At 59.2% G+C, this 18,263-nt stretch overlaps 1 protein-coding gene across 1 annotated transcript in view; it reads right to left on the bottom strand.

Annotated features, from left to right (window-relative positions):
• The window catches only part of PLEC (plectin), a 147,577-nt gene that overhangs the window by 23,483 nt on the left and 105,831 nt on the right, over positions 1-18,263 (bottom strand). The window contains exons 50-60 of the mRNA XM_067560057.1: positions 17,929-18,147; positions 16,866-17,069; positions 16,200-16,431; positions 15,471-15,697; positions 15,070-15,192; positions 14,318-14,419; positions 13,543-13,644; positions 12,871-13,029; positions 12,380-12,535; positions 6,305-6,502; positions 204-332 (exon numbers count right to left, since the gene is read on the bottom strand). Coding sequence (XP_067416158.1) covers positions 204-332; positions 6,305-6,502; positions 12,380-12,535; positions 12,871-13,029; positions 13,543-13,644; positions 14,318-14,419; positions 15,070-15,192; positions 15,471-15,697; positions 16,200-16,431; positions 16,866-17,069; positions 17,929-18,147 — 1,851 coding nt within the window. The remainder of the gene's footprint in view (positions 1-203; positions 333-6,304; positions 6,503-12,379; positions 12,536-12,870; positions 13,030-13,542; positions 13,645-14,317; positions 14,420-15,069; positions 15,193-15,470; positions 15,698-16,199; positions 16,432-16,865; positions 17,070-17,928; positions 18,148-18,263) is intronic.

Genomic DNA, 18,263 nt, shown 5'->3' with positions numbered 1-18,263 from the left:
CGGGAAACAGGGTCTCACAAGCACCAATGCTGCGTCCCTCTGCTGCTCTGGCCTAGCCCCGCGCCCAGCACGCTCAGCACTGCGGCGTCTCCAGCAGAGCAGGGAGCCTGGGGCTGGGGCAGACACGGCATGTGGGGGAACTGGGGCAGACACGGCACGGCAGGGAGGAGGGGCTGTTCAGGGGCCTGGCAGGAGCTGCTCACCAGGTGTGCTGCCAGCTTCTCCTTGGTGGTGTCAGGGTGGCCCCAGACAGGCTTGGAGAAGAAAAGCTGCAGGTCCACGTGCTCCAGCCACTGCAGCAGGTCCATGATCTCCAGCGTGACGTCCTGCACCTGTGGGAGGCCCAGGGGTTCTCACAACAAAGGTTTTGGTGGCCTCAGAGTGCGGCCACCACCTCTTGGCTGGTGGCCGCTCTGACCATTTTTCCTAAAATACTGAATTAACTTTAGAAAAAACACATAAATATGCACGTGGGCGTCTAAACCACTGTCGCTTCTGTTTGGAGGGTTTTTGGCAGACTCAGTCATAAAAGCAGTTGTCGCTATTCCTTACCGAACCGAAACGGAACAGACACACACTCCGGTGCTTTGCACGTTCGTCTCTCTGCTGCTGTGCTGTGACCAGTGACACTTGTGGGGTAATAGCCCATGTCACAGCCTCCCAGCTAGTTACTGAGTCTGGGGCCAGGGTGATGGGGAGGGGAGTGACCCTGGGGGAGGGGCCGCCGCTTTGCGCCCCGCAGTCATCACCCAGGAGGCTGTGGCCACAAGCAGTCATCACCCAGTCCATTCCAAGTACCCGCACAGTTGCTGGAACTTTTTCCCAGTAGTACCCGTTGGGTCAGCTCTGGAGCCCCCTGGAGTCGCGCGTCCGTAGGGCTCCATATAAGGCCCTGCCGACCCTCCGCCTCCTCAGTTCTTTCCTGCCGAGAGACTCCGACAGAGGGCAGGGGTGGGTCTTGGAACGGGCATGGGCAGCACCTCTCGAAGAACAGCAGCCACGGAAGGTGAGTGACCGTCTGCTCTTCCTCGAGCGCTTGTTCCTGTCGATTCCAATCAGGGGATTCCCAAGCACTCCCTTAGGTGGTGGGGTCGGAGTTCAGCGTGGAACTGACTGCAGGACCGCTCGGCCCTCTGCCGCATCCTCTCTGGCCTGAGGGCGATGGTGCAGTGCGCTGCGAAAGTGTGCATGGAGGAGCACGTCGCTGCCCTGCAAATACCCTGGATCGGGACCTGGGCTCTTGTCGAGTGGGCTGTGAAACCAGGGGCCGGCCCGTCTGCCAGCGCATAGCAGGCCCTAATCCACGACGCAATCCACGATGAATTCAAATCGTCTGGGCGGAGACCAGACGGCCTTTCATCCCGTCCGCCACCGCCACAAAGAGCTGGGGGGGTCTGCCGAAAAGGCGGCGTTCTCCCCAAAGCCCTCCTAACGTGGAGCAAAGGAAGGCTTCGCTCATGGTGGCTAGCATGCGGCTCACGGTGGCTAGCATGCGGCTCAAGGAGGAAGAGTGGGAGGAAAACGTCCAGATTAAAGTGAAACCGAGAGCCTGCCTTTGGGAGGAACCCGGGCCTGGTCACAGCCGAGCCTTGTTCTTGGAAAACACGGGGTGGGGGGCTCCGACGTCAGAGCCTTCAGCTCCGACACTCCTAGCCGATGTAATGGCGACCAGGAAAGCCACCTTCTGAGACAAGCACAAGAGAGAGCTGTCGCCAGTGGTTCCAACAGCGGTCTCATCAGTGCAGACAGCACCACATTAAGGGCCCACTGAGGAGCCGGCTGATGAGTTTGAGGCTCACTGTGTGGTTCGAGAAGACTGAACACCCCCCATCCACGGATGGAACGCCCAGATCGCTGCTAGATGGACATTCAGTGAGGATACCGAAAGCCCTTGATGCTTAAGGTGCAAGAGATAGTCCAGGATCAGCGGTACAGATAAAGACTTCGGGGAATCTCCTCTCTGCTGAGAGCATCTCTTCCACTTCGCCTCGTAGGTAGCTCTTGCGGAAGGTTTTCTACCACCCATTAGAATCTCCCTGACTTGTTCTGAGCATTGCAACTCCTGCTGGTTTAGCCACGGAGCTTCCAAGCCGTGAGATGAAGAGATTGGGGGTTCAGGTGACAAAGGTGACGCTGATCCTGAGTGATCAGGTCTGGGAGCAATGAAAGACTGAGAGGGGTCTCTACAGCGAGCTCGAGCAGCGTGGTGAACCAATGCTGGCGCGGCCATGCCGGGGCAATCAGGATAATCACCGACTTGTCTCTCTTCACTTTCAGAAGGACCTAGTGTATCAATGGGATTGGTGGAAAAGCGTAAAACAGGCGACCTGACCAGAAATGAGGAAGGCGACCGCTATTGAGCCTCGACTGGGTCCTTGGAACGAACAAAACTTCCTGCATTTCCTGTTGGACCTCGTCGCAAACAGGTCTACTTGGGGAATTCCCCACCTCTGGAAGATGTGGTTCGCCCCACCTGGGCATAGAGACCACTCATGGTCCGCTGTTGACCTGCTGAGGAAGTCCGCTAACACATTCTGGGATCCAGGAAGGCAGGACGCTTCTAAATGGATCTTGTGAGTTATCCGGAAGTGCCAGAGATCGAGGGCTTCCCGACACAGGGGAGAGGACGTGCACCCTCTGTTTGCTTATATAAAACACCGCTGTCGTTTTGTCGGTTTTTACTGCAATGCACTTGCCCACCAGATCATCCTTGAAGGCTTGACTGTGCTGCTCTCAACTCTCTCACGCTGATATCCCCCTGTGACCACTGCCTTCAGTTCTCATCTGCCGAGGTGGGCGCCCCAACCCTCGTCTGAGGCGTCGGTTACTAGTGTCATGGTGGGCTGTGGGGGCGAGAAGGGTTCTCCTGCACAGACTATTCCCTGGTCTAGCCACCAGCTGAGCGAAGGTAACACTGATGTCGGAACCGACACCACCTTGTCTCTACAATCCCGGGAGGGGCAGTAGACTGAAGCCAGCCAGGTCTGCAAGTGCCTGAGATGTAGCCTGGCGTACTGAACCACCTGAGTGCAGGCTGCAGGTCTTAGACAGTTTCTGACTGTGACCATAGGTGGTGGGTCCACTCATCTGTGATGGAGAGGATATTGTGAAGACGAGAGTCTGGTAAGAAGGCCCTGGACGTCTCTGAACCCAGAACCGCCCCATGGTTCTATCCTCTGCATGGGGGTGAGGACAGATTTTTGAGTGTTGACCGGACGGGTGAATGTTAATTTTATGAACGCTATGTCCAATTCTACCTGTTGTCTGGACTGCCCTTTGATCAGCCAGTCATCCAGATACAGGAAGAGCTGTATCCCCTGCTTCCTGCGGAAGGCAGCCACCACCGCCATGCATTTTGTGAGAACTCTGGGAGCGGTCGAGAGGCCAAACGGGAGCACCGTGAACTGGTGATGGTGACTGCTGACCATGCAACTGAAAAAACCTCTGTGTCCCGGGGCTAGCGACACATGGGAGTATGCATGCTTGAGGTCGAGGGCAGCATACCAATCTCCTGGACCCAGGGAGGGGACGATTGACACCAGGGAAACCATGCGAAACCTCAGCTTCTTTATGAACTTGTTGAGGTTCCTTAGGTCTAGGATGGGCCTGAGATCGCCCTTGGAGGACCCGAGCGCTGAACTGCTATGCCGTCCTCAGGCGCACCCTCCAAAGTTTTGCTTTGGGCTGGGGGGCTGCTTTGCGGACCCCTCATTTCTACCTGACAAGGACTGGTAGGACCTCCTTCTATTATTGCTTTTGTTTTTGCCCCTCCTACGACTGGAGTCCTGCCTCTGATGGGGCTAGTAAAACCAGGGGAGAGGCTGTGGCCTGAATTGTCTCCTCTGGTGTGTGTAGCCCCAGGGACTTAAGGGTAGCCCTGGAGTCCTTCAAACTGTGTAATTTTGTGTCGGTTTTGTCGGAGAACAGCAACTGGCTCTCAAAGGGTAGATCTTGCACAGTTTGTTGGACCTCGAGCTGTGATGCATAGATACCCCCAAGGCCATAGTCTGGGCTGCTGCATCCGCCATATCTAAGGCCCCTTGTAATGACGCCTTTGCTGTCGTCTTGCCTTCCTCCACGAGGGCCACAAACTCCTTCTTGGAGTCAGCAGGGATAGACTCCGCAAACGTTTGGATACACCCCCAGGTATTATAGGAGTATCTGCTCAGGACAGCCTGTTGATTTGCCACCCGGAGCTACAGGCCCCGATTGAATACACCTTCCTGCCGAATAGGTCCATTTTCTTGGCCTCCTTGGCTTTAGGTGTAGGGCCTTGGCTGCTCTGCCTTTCCCTCTCGGTCGCAGCCCCTACGACCAGGGAAGGGGGGGTGCACAGGTACTTGTAACCCTCAGATGGGACAAAGGACTTGCACTCAACCCTTTTCACAGTTGGGGGAATGGAGGATGGAGTTTGCCAAATTGACTTCATGTTCTTGTCAATAGTTTTTATTCATGGCAAGGCCACCCTCAGTGGCCCGATGGGGACAATATATCTGCCATAGGGTCCGATTTCCCTTTGGCGACCTCCTCACTCTGGATTCCCAGGCTCCGTGCAACGTGGCGGAGAAGGTCCTGGGGCGCCCAGTCGTCCTCGGATGTTGGTGCCGGAGTGACGCCCGCCACTGCCTTGTCTGGGGAGGAGGATGACGACTCCTTTAGAGAACCAGTCTCTTGCCCCTCAGCATCCAGAGGGTCTTGTGGTACCGGGCGGCCCAACTCTCCCACGGTGCTGGCGGTGCTGGACTCAGCACCAGCATAGGTGACTCCATAATCGGTGCTGTGTCCGGGGTTGAGTTCCTGCTGGGTACCGGTGTCGGCGTCGGGTCGGGAGATGGTCTCTGATCTAGCCCGGTACAGTCTGCTTCGCGACGCTAAGGACAAGGACCGACCGGATTGGGATCCCTGCGCCTGGTGAAAAGCCCACGGGGTCCAGAAGGGCCATTGAGGGTTTTCCCACTGGGGTGGCCATGGCCCTGTGAATGGCTGAGGCACCCCTTGTCCTTGGTGCCGACTCCTCTGCGAGGTTAAGGATTCCGCTTCGGACTTGCTCCCCGGAGACCATGGTGGCGCGGTGCCCCTTGGGGCCGGAGTCGATGGTGCCACGGTTCTAAGGATAGTGCTCGAGTGGCCCGACGTGGGTCTCACTGCACTATCTCCCTTACGCCCTCAGACTTTGGAGTGGGCGAGCGACCCCTGTCCGACTTATTATGACTGGGGACCGGTGAACGGGAGCAGGGCCGAACACTTTCCATTCTCGGCACCAGCGACTCCTTACGGTGCCAAGGGTCTCAAATACCTGAGTCCTTCCTCGGCGCCAGGCCACGGACAAAGGGTGGGGCACTTCTGGCCAATGCCGATGCACCGGGCCCCGGCTCCGAAGAGCTCAGAAATGGTTGAAGAGCTGCCTCCATCGGGGGGAACTTCAGCCTCTGGCTCTTCTCCTTCTGGGTGCGAGGACAGACCCCCGCAGATCTTGCACCCATCTTTCTGGTGCGCCTTCCCAAGACACTTGATGCACGTGGAGTGTGGGTCGCTCCTTGGCATGGGTTTCTTGCGCTCCTCGCCCAGTTTGAACCCAGGGGGCCGAGGCATGCCCCAGTCCCTGGACTAACAGACTGAGCCCTTAGGGGGAACTGCCTAAACGATCTAACTAGCTACCAACTGCTTTGACTGCTAACTATTCACACCAGGTGAGCTGTTCACAGGTACAGAGCAAAGGAAGCACTGGGAGAACAGGACTCTTGCCAAGCAAGCGGCGGTGGAGCCCTGCTCACCGTCACAGGCGGTCGGAAGGAACCGAGGAGGCGGAGGGCCGGCAGGGCCCTTATATGGAGCGCTATGGACGCGTGACTCCAGGGGGCTGTAGAGCCGACCTATGGGTACTACTGGGGGAAAAGCCTTCCGGCAACCGTGCACGAGGCGCGCACACACCGATCTGGAATCGACAAGAGCAAGCACTCGAAGTGGCCGCATTTGAGAAATGCTGCTGAGCCAGCCCGGGCTCAGACTCCAGCAGCGCCAGTGACTGAGCCGAACCCAGCCTCACAGCCACAAGCAGAGCACAGGCCGGCCAGCTCCCCCCCTGCTCCGACGTGCAGCGGGTCCTGGCACAGCTCTGTGGCTGGTGAGTCCCTGTGGCTTCCCAGCACAGCAGACACACAGTGTGTGGGGCCAGGCCCGGCGAGCTCCTTGGGCACAGGAGGAGAGGGGCCGGCCCAGGGTGCTGCTGGTGGGACCCGCGCGTGCACGGCGAGTGCCCAGCGCCCTGGGCAAGGCTGCTGCAGGGGGCGTGGGCTCCACATACCTGGCTGAGGTTGTTCTCCAGCTCCAGCTGGCGGCTTTCGGTCTCGGTCCGGACGAAGTCCCAGCGCTGGCTGAGCTGCTGGAGGCTGCACTGCAGCGCGTCCGTGCTGTCCCCAGCACTGGAGAGCAGCAGCCCCTGGCCAGCTTCACTGACGGACTGGACGGTCCGGGCGTGGGACATGACGTCGTTCCTCAGCACCTGCGGGAGAGCGTGCGGCATGGGCACGTGGCCGCGGACCGTCCCCCTCACCCCCAGCGGGGCCTCTGCCTGGAGAGGGGCAGCCAGGCACTTCTCCGCCTCACCCACCTCTAGTCAATCGACAGCTCTGCTGCTGAACCTGCCCACTGAGCAATGGCCCCCAGGCAGCTACACACGTGGGCCCGTCACCGCCATGCGGGGCGTTGGCCTGTCTCTGCGGGTGTGTGCAGTGCGGAGGGGGAGGGACTGGCACAGGTGGGGTCGACTTCCCCACGGCACTTCGTTCAGCACCAAGGACAGAGTCTCCTGCCACCCAGCCCAGGCCCGGTGGAGCCATCTCTGGCACCACGCCCGGGGCTGCAGGGGCCTCCAAACCGGCTCTGCCCAGGCACATGCCCAAGGCACTGGACATATTCACGTAAGTTGGATGTATTCAAGTCATCAGGGCCTCATGAAATTTGCCCTAGGAACTGGCTGAAGCAATCCTGGAACCGTTAGCAATGATCTCTGAGAACTCCTGAGACGGGTGAGACCCCGGGGGACGGGAGTAAGGCAAACATAAGACCTGTCTTGAAAAGGCAGAACAAAGGGGACACAGGGATTTATGTCCCATCAGCCTGACCTCCTTATCTGGAAAAACACTGGAGCAAAGATTAAAGCATCAGTCTGTAAGCACCTGGAGGATACCAGGGTTCTCAGGAATAGCCAGCATGGATCTGTCAAGAACAAATCATGCCAGACCAACCTAATTCCCTTCTTTGAGCGGTTACTGGCCTACTGGATGGGGAGGAAGCAGTAGCTGTGATGTATCTGGATTTTAGGGAGGCTTTTGACACAGTCCCACATGACATTCTCATAAGCAAACCAGGGAAATGTGGTCCATGTGAAATCACTGCAAGGTGGGTGCACGACTGGCTGAAAGACCGTACTCAAAGAATAGTTAATGGTCGCTGTCCAGTTGGGGGGTGTATCTCCTGGGGTCCCACAGCGATCAGTCCCGGATCTGGTACTAGTCACTATTTTCATTAATGACTTGGAGAATGGAGTGAAGAGTGTGCTTATAAAATTTGCAGATGACCCAACCTGGGAGGGGTTGCAAGCACTTTGGAGGACAGGATCAGAATTCAAAATGACAGTGGCAAATTAGAGTATTGGTCTGAATTCACCAAGATGAAATTCAATACAGACAAGTGCAAAGTACTTCACTTAGGAAGGAAAAATGAAATGCACAGCTACAAAATGGGGACTGACTGGCTAGGTAGAGCACTGCTGAACAGGATCCGGGGGTTACAGCAGATCACTAATTGAATAGGAGTCACAACGTGCGGCGGTTGAGTTAACTAACGTATGCTTGGCTAGCATTAACTATATATAACTGCATATAACTCTATATAACTTGGCTAGCATTAACCTATATAACTCCATATAACTCTATATAACTCTATATCTATGTAGTTGGGGTTGGTCCTGCTTCCAACAGGGGGTTGGACTAGATATCTCCTAAGGTCCCTCCCAACCCTCATCTTCTATGATTCTCTCTCTCTCTCTATATATATATATATACATATAAAATCACATGAACAATGTGTATTGTCCGCACCATCCATACACTAGCATGCAATAAGCACACACAGCATTAACAACACGTTTCTAGTAGTTCTGTAGCCTCGATTGGCCTATGCTTTTTATACTCTATGATGCTAAAGGTCACATAACCCCTTGGACTCACTAAAGTACATTCTGGCTTAAGCAAATACAGACGCTGTCACAGCAGGACCAATGAGTGCTTTACTATAGCAAGAGGGAGGCAGGTGTAACAAACCTCGCAGGCACGTCCAGCCCTGCAGCCCCTGGACTGCGTGTATTCAGAACAGAGAGAGAAGGGGGGACACCACGGTAGCAGAAAAACAAGGTAGAAAGCTGATTGGTTACATCCAGTTTCAGATGATGTGAACAGTGCCTTGTACTTGATAACAGGTTGGGTGTAAAAAGGCGGTTTTAGGAGCAGATCCTCTGCACAGGGTGAAGGCAGGAGACGGCTTCCCGGAGGCTGGTATCAGAAAGACCCTTTTGACTGTCCTAGATTGTTATTGGCGTTTGGCAATGCACCTGACTGACACTGGTTCTTTAGTCTCTTGAGAGTATTTCATACCGAACCAAAGTGTGTCACGCAATCAGCACGTTGTGAAAAAGGCTAATATCATTCTGGGATGTATTAACAGGAGTGTCGTCCAGGTCGTTGTATCGCTCTACTCAGCACTGGGGAAGCCTCAGCTGGAGTTCTGTGTCTCCAACGCACTTCTGGAAAGGTGGGGACAAAGGAGACAGTCCAGAGGAGAGCAATGAAAATGATAAAAGGTTTAGAACAGCAGTTCCCAAAGTCTACCACGTTGCATGCCACCACTTGTAGTACCACCACCAATTCTTTATAAAGAGACTATGCATGAAAACTGTCTGAAAACCTGTGTTTGCATCGATAGTGTTATTGTAGCAACAGCATAGCTATGTAGTCTTGCAAAATATTAATAAATGCATGATTACAAACTTACTCCAGCTGAGGTTTCTGGGATGCCTTTAATGAGAGGGATGCGCTTGCTTGACGGAGCAAAGTTGGTGGATCTCTGGTGAAATCTTGGTCAGTTTCAGGCGAAGGTCCCGTTCTACATTTAAGTTTGTTCTGTGCTTGTTTTTGATGGCCATTATTGCTGAAAATCCTGTCTCCCACAGGTAAGTTGTGCAGAATGGTATCGAAAATGTCAGTTCCTTGTCTGAAATGCAGGGGTTACGCCTCTCTTCTCTGGAGCCAAAAATCACTGAGATGCATTTGCCTTAATTCCAGTTGCATGGCGCCGTCACATGAAAGCTCTGTCAGCTGGTCCCTCTCCTCACCTGAGAAGTCACTTGGCACGCTGCTGTCTCCAAGTGGAAATGGGTTCCTGGTCCAGTTTTCTTTCATCACATCTTTGGGGAAATGCTCACTGAGATCTGGGGTCAGACCAAGACAGGGTTCTTTAATGTCAGTGCTCAGGGGCGGGGGGAGTTTCACTTTGTTTTCAGAGAGAAAACGGTCCAGCACTGGGAATGATTGGCAGCTACCTCGCTCTATGCCCGTAATTGCAAACTGAAGTTTCTTCACAAATGCCCTTGCTTTGTCGTGAACATTAAAGGGAGTTGTTTTCAAGCCTTGTACACCAGCATTCAGTTCATCCAGACGTGTACAAATATCTGCCAAGTAGGCAAGTCTTGACAGGCACTGCTCATCAGTGAAATGTTCATGTAACTCAAAATGAGAGTCACTAAGAAAAATCTGCAACTCAGAACAAAGTTCAAACAGACAAGTCAACGCTTTTCCAGGAGACAGCCATCTGACGTCCGTATGGAAAAGTAACGTTTCGTGCTCACTTCCCGTTTCGTTACACAGCAGAGAAAACCAATGTGAACCGAGTGGCCGGGCGTTCACAAAATTGACCACTTTGACTGCCTGATCTAAAACATTCTTAAGATTGGCAGGCACTTTCTTGGCTGCGAGCGCCTCGTGGTGAATGCTGCAGTGGGTGAACCGGGCAGCAGGAGCACTGTGTTTTACTTTTGCAAGAACGCCTTCTGACTTGCCGGTCCTGGCTCGAGCCCCATCGGTGCACACGCCAATGCAGTCTTGCCACAGTCATCCGTTATTTCTTACGCAGTTCTCCAGCTTTTTTAAAATCTCCTCTGCTGTTGTACGACTCGACAGAGCTTCACAAAACAAAAATTCCTCTTTAACTGACACAGCTGTTTCAAACCTGACATATGCAAGTAGTTGGGCAAAATTTGCTACGTCTGTACTCTGGTCTAATTGCAAAGAAAAGTACTTACTTCTTTGGAGGCTTTTAATTAGCTTGCCTTTCACCTGGCAAGTCATGTCTTCGGTTCTTGTTGGTCATGTATTTTTAGACCAGGCAACAATGTCCAGTTGTTTGGAAGGTTTTTCTCCAAGAACCGATGAAACTGTGTCTTGCGCAGCAGGTAGCACGAGTCTTCCCCGTTGTATGCGCACTCCCAGTCGGAGCAATCCTCAAGCTCACTTTGTAGGACGCTTCTAAAGCCATTGCGTTAGTGCCACTTAAAGGGTTTATGGCTTTCTTTGACTCTTGGAACTGACTGAGTTTTGCTGTTAAAAAACCTATCGGTTTGTCTTTAGAAGATTTGTGTTTTGTGTAAAGATGGCGCTGAAGAAGGGACGGCTTCATGCAGTGATCTGACAGGAGTTCAGAGCAAGTAACTGGTTCACTTTGCTCACCACCCCAGGTAAATCCAAATGCAAACTGGCGGGGAGCACATCCCGGGTTAACCCTGCGTTTGCTGGCTGGTGTTGCTGCAGGGCTTTTAGACCTGACAGCGGCCTCCTCGCTTGCTTGAGTGCACTGAGGAATGTCATGCCAGCTTCATCCGCCTGCAACTCCTCACATTCATCAGAGGGACTTTCTGGTTCCATTTGCTTTCGCTTCCCATAACCTAGCCACCTTTCCCTTTAGATTTTAATTACAAACCAGTGTTCAAACGTCTGATTGTTGCGAACTGAAACCATGCTTCTCCTACGTTTATTAACCGGTTGCTATGAACTGAAACGATGAATTCCTAATATAAACCCTTATTATGAACTGACTCTTCGGAGGTATTGCGCACTATTATTATTATGACGAACCGAACTGATACATTTCCTCCTATTCTGAACTATTATTGTTATCATAAATATTATTGTGAACTACTCTGAGCTATTATTATTATTCTGAACTGTTACTATTATGATTATTATTATCATCAACTGAAACGATACATTTCCTGGATTATTACACACAGCAGCTCCTGGCCCACCACTGCGTGTCCGGGGGGGGAATGAGGGGGGCAGAACTGGCCAGGAGCCGCTCGAGCTCGGCCCCATCCCCAAGCAGCGCAGCGGTGGTGGCCCGGAAGCCACTGTGCTCCTGGCCAGCTGAGCCATTGTGTGTCCACGTGGCGGGGGGCAGAACAGCCAGGCCCCCCAGGCGCTCGGGGCCGCTGCGCTCTGCCCCTGCCCCTGCCCGGCTGAGCGCCCCTGGAGACTCCGTGGCCGGCCCCCCAGCAGCAGGTGGACGTGCACGTACCACTGTTTGGGAACCGCTGGTTTAGAAAACCTGACCTGGGAAGAAAGGTTAAAACAACGGAGACCCTTTAGTCTTTGGAAAGGAAGAGTGAGGGGAGACCTGACACCAGCCCTCGGTCATGTTAAGGGCTGTTGTAAAGAGGCTGGTGATTGATTGTTCTCCATGTCCAGGGAAGGAGACGAGAGGTGATGGGCTCAATCTGCAGCGAGGGAGATTGAGGTCAGAGATTGGGAAAATCTTTCTAACTCCCAGGGGAGTTAAGCTCTGGAACTGGCTTCCAAAGGGCTGTGGGGTCCCCGTCCTCGGCGGTTTCCAAGAACAGGTTGGACAAACCCCTGTCAGGGCTGGTCCAGGGTTATATGGTCCTGCCTCAGCGCAGGGGGCTGGACTCCCTGTCCTCTCGAGGTGCGTTCCAGCCCCATATTTCTGTGAGTCTCTGCTGAGCCCCCTCCCCTCTGTGCGCTCGCTGTCTCCCTGAGGGCTGCATTCCCAGGGGCAGAGGGCCCTGCGTGCACAGCAGCTGCACAGCCTTGGGGGCCGTCGGGGCACAAGGTGTCATTGCCGGTCAACAGCCCAGCCCTGCAACGTGCTCTTCCAGGAATGTCCCTGAGTGCCCGGGTGGCGCTAGAAAGCAGGTGGCCTGGTGTCTTGCCCCTGGTGCGCAGAGCAGCTCTCCAGACTCTGGGCAGCTGCTGGATGTTGCTTGCTCCCCTCCCATCCCAGCTGGCCCCCCGCCGTTCCCTGCCACGCTCACCTTGTGCTTGGCCAGCTCGATCTCGCAGCTCTGCAGGTCCAGGCTCAATGGGGTGCTGCCCTGCAGCTGCTCCGCCGTGTGGGAAAGCCACTGCACCAGCTCCTCCAGCTGGTTCTGGAACTGCCCCAGGCCCAGGAGAGCTGCTTCCAGCTGGTGCTGGGAATAGGAGGCAAAAAAACGGACCCATCAGACCCAGCCTGCCTGTAGCTGTGGCTCCCGCCTCCTCTCAAGCCCCTGTGCCCCCTACAGTCAGCCAGGGCAGTCGTATCTAGGGGTGCCAGCTACATGGTTGGACACCGAGAGCCTGTTTGTGCCAGGCACAGCCGGAGTCCCATGCCCGGAGTGCTCCAAGACCCGAAATCCCATGAGCCGCACCCATGGACCCCAGCTGCCCCTCCTCCCTGCACCCACAGACCCCAGCTCCACCACATCACCGTGGGCCCAGCAGCTGGGCGAGGCAGGTGATTCAGCAGGAGCCCGGAAAGCCCTACCTGGCGGCCGACAATCTCCTCTTCCAGGTGGTCCCAGCGCTGCCGGAAGTCACTGAGCGCAGCTGGAGGGGCTCTGTCCTCAGCCCCCCGGGGCAGCGAGGCACAGTGCTGCAGGCTCTCCACATCCACCTTGCTCTGGTACAGCTCCCGCTTGAACTCCTGCTGGGACGGGACCATGAGAGGCAGGCGCGAGGGCACCTAGCCGACTGTCCCGTCCCCTTGCAGAGCCCACGAACCGGGACCCTGCTCCCCTGCTGGGAACTCGCTCGGCAGTGGGACCCTGCTGCTCCCTGCACAGGCTCCCCAGGGGTGCATGGCCCGGCCAGCCCAGGCCCCTGTGCCGTCAAGGGGCCGGGGGTACCGGGTGGACTTTGCTCCCCAGACCTGCACAGGGCCCACGGCCCACGTTTCCACCTGGACCCAGAGCCCCTCCCGCTGAGGAAAGCAACCCACTGCAAACCACCCCAGCGTCGCTCCCCCAGGCCCTGCCCTGCCTCACTGGGTGACGGGAGCGTGAGGGCTCAGAGGGCAAGGGCTCTGCCCTGCCCAGGCGCACGGCGCGGGATCCCCTGGCTGGCCAGGGGCACTGCGGGAGATGGGCACCAGCCATTCCCGGATCCAGCCCCCCCCCAGTGGTGGCTGTGAAGGGCAAAGACCCCGAGGGTTTCTCACCTTCAGCTCTGCCAGCTGCTGCCTCACCATCTCCAGATCCCCCCCGACCAGGAACTGCTCCGCCATCCGCAGCTCGGCCGCTGCCAGCCACTCCAAGAGCCTCTGGGAGGAGGCAGGGCAAGGCTCAGGGAGGGGCACAGCCGCGCATTACTGGCGGGTCCCTGGGCTGGCCCGAGCGCGTGCACTTCCTCCGGGAGCTACTGTCCCGGCAGGGAACAGCAGCGCTCCCAGCCCACGCCGGGGAGCGTCGGATCAGAGCCGCTGCTCGGACCTTGGCACGGGCCCGCCAGAAGGGGCTGACAGGGGCTGACGGCCACAGCCCCTTCCCTTTGGAGCCGGCGGGGAGACTCAGCCTCGGGAAGGTCTCAGCCGCACCCTGACAGCCAGCGGGGCTGGCCCCGAGGCAGGCGGGTTATTCCCCTTTCCCACGTGTTCACGCTGTGATTGGCACCGGCCCACGAACCTGGCCCCACAGGCCGGGACAGCCGGGACCCCGGGAGCAGCCCGGCGGCTGCAGGGACCCTGCCCCCTGGGATGGAGGCTGGGTGTCCGTGGGGAGGCAGGGATGGGGGCGGGCGGGGGATTGTCCTGCGGCTCCGTCTCACGACAGGGCAGCAGCAGAACGTGGCCTTTCTGGCTGCTCCCCGCAGACCCGAGGGCTGCCCCCCTGTCTCCTGCCCAGGCGCGACCTGCAGCCCACCAGTGACCTGTGGGAGCAGGGCCGGGCAGGAGGCCACGTGTGGGGAGGTGCCCGCGGGCGGGGGCTGTGACGCACCTGCATGGCCTCCTGGTAGCTGAGCGAGGCCTGGAGCTGCTCCTCCAGGCGGGTGTACCGCTCCGTGCACGCCTTGCTCAGGCTGCTCCAGGAGGAGTAGAGCTGCAGCGGGGAGGGAGGGTGAGCGGCACCGAGATCAGCCTGGCACTGCTGCGCCCCACTGACCCCAGCCACGGGGACCGGGGACCCGCCCGCTCTGCCCCACGGGAACCCCAGCCACAGGCACCCCACCGACTGCCCCACGGAGCCCTGCCTACTCTGCCCCATAGGAACCCCAGCCACAGGGACCCTGCCGACTGCCCCACAGAGCGCTGTCTGCTCTGCCACACAGAACCCCGCCAGCTCTGCCCCACGGGAACACCAGCCACAGGGATCCCATCGACTGCCCCACGGAGCACTAACCACTCTGTTCCATGGGGATCTGCCATAGTTGGCCCCACCAACTTTGCCCCATAGAACCCCACCCACTCCTCCCCAGGGTGACCCACCCATTGTGCCCCATGGAGCCCCACCCACTCTGTCCCATGGGGTCCATCCCACAGAGGGGCCCACCAACTCTGCCCCACGGAGCCCCATCCACTCCAGCCTACAGGGAACTCCTGCCCAGGGAGCCCCGCCCACCCTGGCCCAGACACTGGCTCCCAGTGACCCCCTGAGGACAGGCGGCGCTCCCCATCCCTTCTGGGGCCCAGGTCCCCGTGACTGCCCCCCCCCACGGGGACCCAGCACAGCCGCAGCGGAGACGCCCTCACATCGTCCAGGCTCTTGGTGACGTCAGGCGTGTCCAGTTCCCCACAGGACGACATCAGCTCCACGCCCAGAGCGCCCAGCGCGTCCAGCTCGGTCTGCAGCGCGTCCAGCTCCTCTCGCAGTGCCTGCGGGGCAGGGAGGGGCGCGGTGCTGGCCTCAGGTGCTGGGCGAGGGCTCCGTGCCCAGCTGGGCCCGCCCAGGGCCCTGCCCAGAGGGACTGAGCCTCAGGCGCTGAGCCGGGCCGTGTTGCCCCCCGGGCGCTGAGAGCTCTGCCAGCACCGGGCGCGACGGCAGGGCCAGGAGCTTGGGCTGCCCGGCCGAGGTGAAAGGGATTACAGCAAACGGTGCCCGCCTTCCCTTCTCCTCCCACCCGCCAGCCCTCGACCCGGCCGCTCGCCGGCACCTGCATGGCGCTGAGCTGCAACTGGATGGCTTCCGGCTCCGGGCCGGCTTCCTCCGCGTCCAGCACCAGTTGCTGGGTGTCCGTGAGGGTGACGGCCAGGTCGGCGAGCCCGTGCCAGAACCGCTCAGCCAGCGCCAGCAGGTCGCGGAGCCAGCGCTCCCTCTCCTCGCCCTGGCTGCGAAGGCAACTCCACCGGCTCAGCAGCTGCTCCGTGCGCTCCTGGATCACTGCCGGATCGGAGACGGGCATGAGGGGCTGGAGAGAGCCCGGCCAAACCCCGGCGTCCCCATCCCAGGGACTCGCAGCGGTGCTGCCCCCAACACCACCCTCATCTCCAGGGGCAGTGCTGCCTGGCACCCCCCAGCCTCAGGGGTGCTGAGCTCCCACGCCCAGGGACCCGGGACCCCCCAATAATTCCTCCACCCCCAGGGCCCTGCAGTGCCAGCTGACGTGCATTCCCAGGGACCCTGCAGCTCCACCGACCCCCCTCCTCAGGGCTCCCCCAATAAATCCAGCAGTGTGCATTCACTGTGCAAAGGGGCTCAGGCTTGTGTGTGGGGCCAGCGCTCCTCCCTGCCCCAGGGGGAGCCTGGCCCCACTCTGTCTCCCCCAGACAGGCAGCAGGCTCAGCCCCTCTGCCCTACACGGAGCCCTGGGTGTCTCTCAGAGTCGGGGCACACCCCTGGCTCGGGGGCTGCGGGCGCTGTGTGAGTGCGGGCGCCCCAGTACCTTTGGCCGCAGTGTCTGCGTGAGCCATCTGCATGCTGGCCAGGAGCTCCGCGCCCTGGCTGTGGACGGTCTCCAGGGCCACTCCCAGCTTGCCCAGCTCACCCAGCACCAGGCTGTTCTCACAGATCTGCTGGCGGAGGTGGGCTGCGTCGCCCCGCACTGCCGGCGGGTTCTGCATGCGGCTCTGCAGCCGCTCCAGGCACTCCAGCAGCAAGTCCATGCGCCCCATGAGCTGTGGAGACAACGCAGGCCAACCGGGGGTTCCTCTGGGGCGTGGTGGTGCTGGGGAGGGCGCCCCAGCCAGCTCACAGTCCCCCAGGCGAGGCAGCTACGTGAGCACGGTCCCAGCGCTGGGCGGGCAGCACCGGGGAGCCCATCCGTCCTCCAGGTTCTCCTAGGGACGCGTCCCCGGCCCCTGGCAGGCCAGGCCCCTTCCTTGGGCAGCGAGCTACGGCTCAGCCCAGCCCGTCACTCACCACTGAAGGAGTGTGAGGGGGTCGGGACGCTGGGAGACACTGGGCTAGGTGACCCCTCTCCAGATCAATGCATCTGGGGGTGCATGCTGGGCTCGAGGGCCCATTGGCCTGACCTGGGGAGGGATCCTGGCTGCCCCCCGCCCAGCCCCCTGGCGATAGGCTCAGTGGCAGAGCTGCCCTGCCCGCGTACCTGGCTGTAGCGTGGGATGGCGTCTTCCAGCACCGTGGCTGCCTGGCGCACGTGCTCCCGGATGCTGCCGTACTGTTCCTCTGCCGCCTGGCACCGCTGCTGGAATGGGGCGCCCTGCTCCGGGCTCAGCTCTGCCAGCTGGGCGGAGACGCGCTGCAGCTTCCCCATCAGGGGCCGGTGCTCGGCAATGGCCTCCCGGAGACACTGCGGGGACGCAAATGTGAGGTGGGAGGGGGTAAATACTTGACCTGCGGGTGCAAAGGGGGGTAAACACCTGGCACGGGGGCAGGAGGGGGAAGACCCAACACGAGGATGTGCAAGTGAACCCACAGCGCACCCGCAGGAGCAGGCAAGCTCTGGACCCCCTGGACCTCCACGGGCCGTTGCTAGTTTGGCTCCCTCCCCCCCAGGGTCCCGGCCCGGCAGTGCCCAGTGCTTGCCCCGCACATCCCACCTGCCCCTCCATCCCGCTGCTGGTCCCGACGCCTCCCCCCTGCCCTGGCCCAGCCCAGCACTGCTTCTTGAGAGCTGATGGGCCCATAGCCCTCGTCCAGCCCTGCCCTCTCCCCTTTGCCCCCCTGTACCTGGGGGTCTCCCTTGACCCTGGTCGATCCCCGGTTAACTCGGCCCCCTCTGAGGTGTCTGGGGTGATCTGGAGCCCATCACACTGGCCACGTGTGCGCCGAGCCCCAGACTTCCCGGGACAGTGACCTCAAAACAGAGACAGGCCCGGGAAGACCTGGACAGGGGGCAGCCCTGTCCCATCTCTGCCCGTCGCCGCCCCCCAGCCGCAGCCTGCCCCGATTCCCCCTGGCCGAGCTCCCTTGGCGCACAGGATTTCTCCCGGCTGGTGTGAAACGAGCCCAGAGGGCTGAGCCCAGGCCCCTGGCAGACGGCATCGACTGGGCCCTGGAGACAGCCCTGCACTCGGCGCACGTGGCGGGAGGTGAACAGGACGGACCCTGCACGCCGCTGGAGTCACTGGGGCCCTGGGGTGCCACCCTGCCCCGGCCCATTCCACAGGGCGCCCTGGTTTTGGGCTCCGTCCCGCAGCCTCACTCACCTGCAGCAGCTCCTGCTGCTCCTTGAAGGCCTCCCAGCTGATGGCCTCAGGGGCGAGCCGCGCGGCCTCCAGCCGCGTCTCCTCCAGCCAGGGCATCAGCTCCTCGTGGGCCTCCTGGAACTGGGCGAGCAGGGACTGGGCGCGCTCCAGCTGCACCGTGCAGGCCGCGCTCTCCTGGGACAGCTGCTGAGCCTGCTCCCGGAGGGACTGCGCCGTGGGCTGGGCAGAGAGACACAGCTCACGGGGGGAGGAACTCTGCATGGCAGGGAGGGAGTGGGGCATGGGGTCTTGTCCCTAGGAGCCCCGGTTCTGAGCTAGCCAGGCCCCCAGGCGGA

Source organism: Emydura macquarii, unplaced genomic scaffold, assembly GCF_026122565.2.
Source record: "Emydura macquarii macquarii isolate MOO-44397 ecotype Brisbane River unplaced genomic scaffold, CSIRO-AGI_Emac_v2 contig_2246, whole genome shotgun sequence".
NCBI lineage: Eukaryota > Metazoa > Chordata > Testudines > Chelidae > Emydura > Emydura macquarii.
Note: the sequence above shows the minus strand (reverse complement) of the source record. Positions and strands in the feature narration are given on the sequence as shown.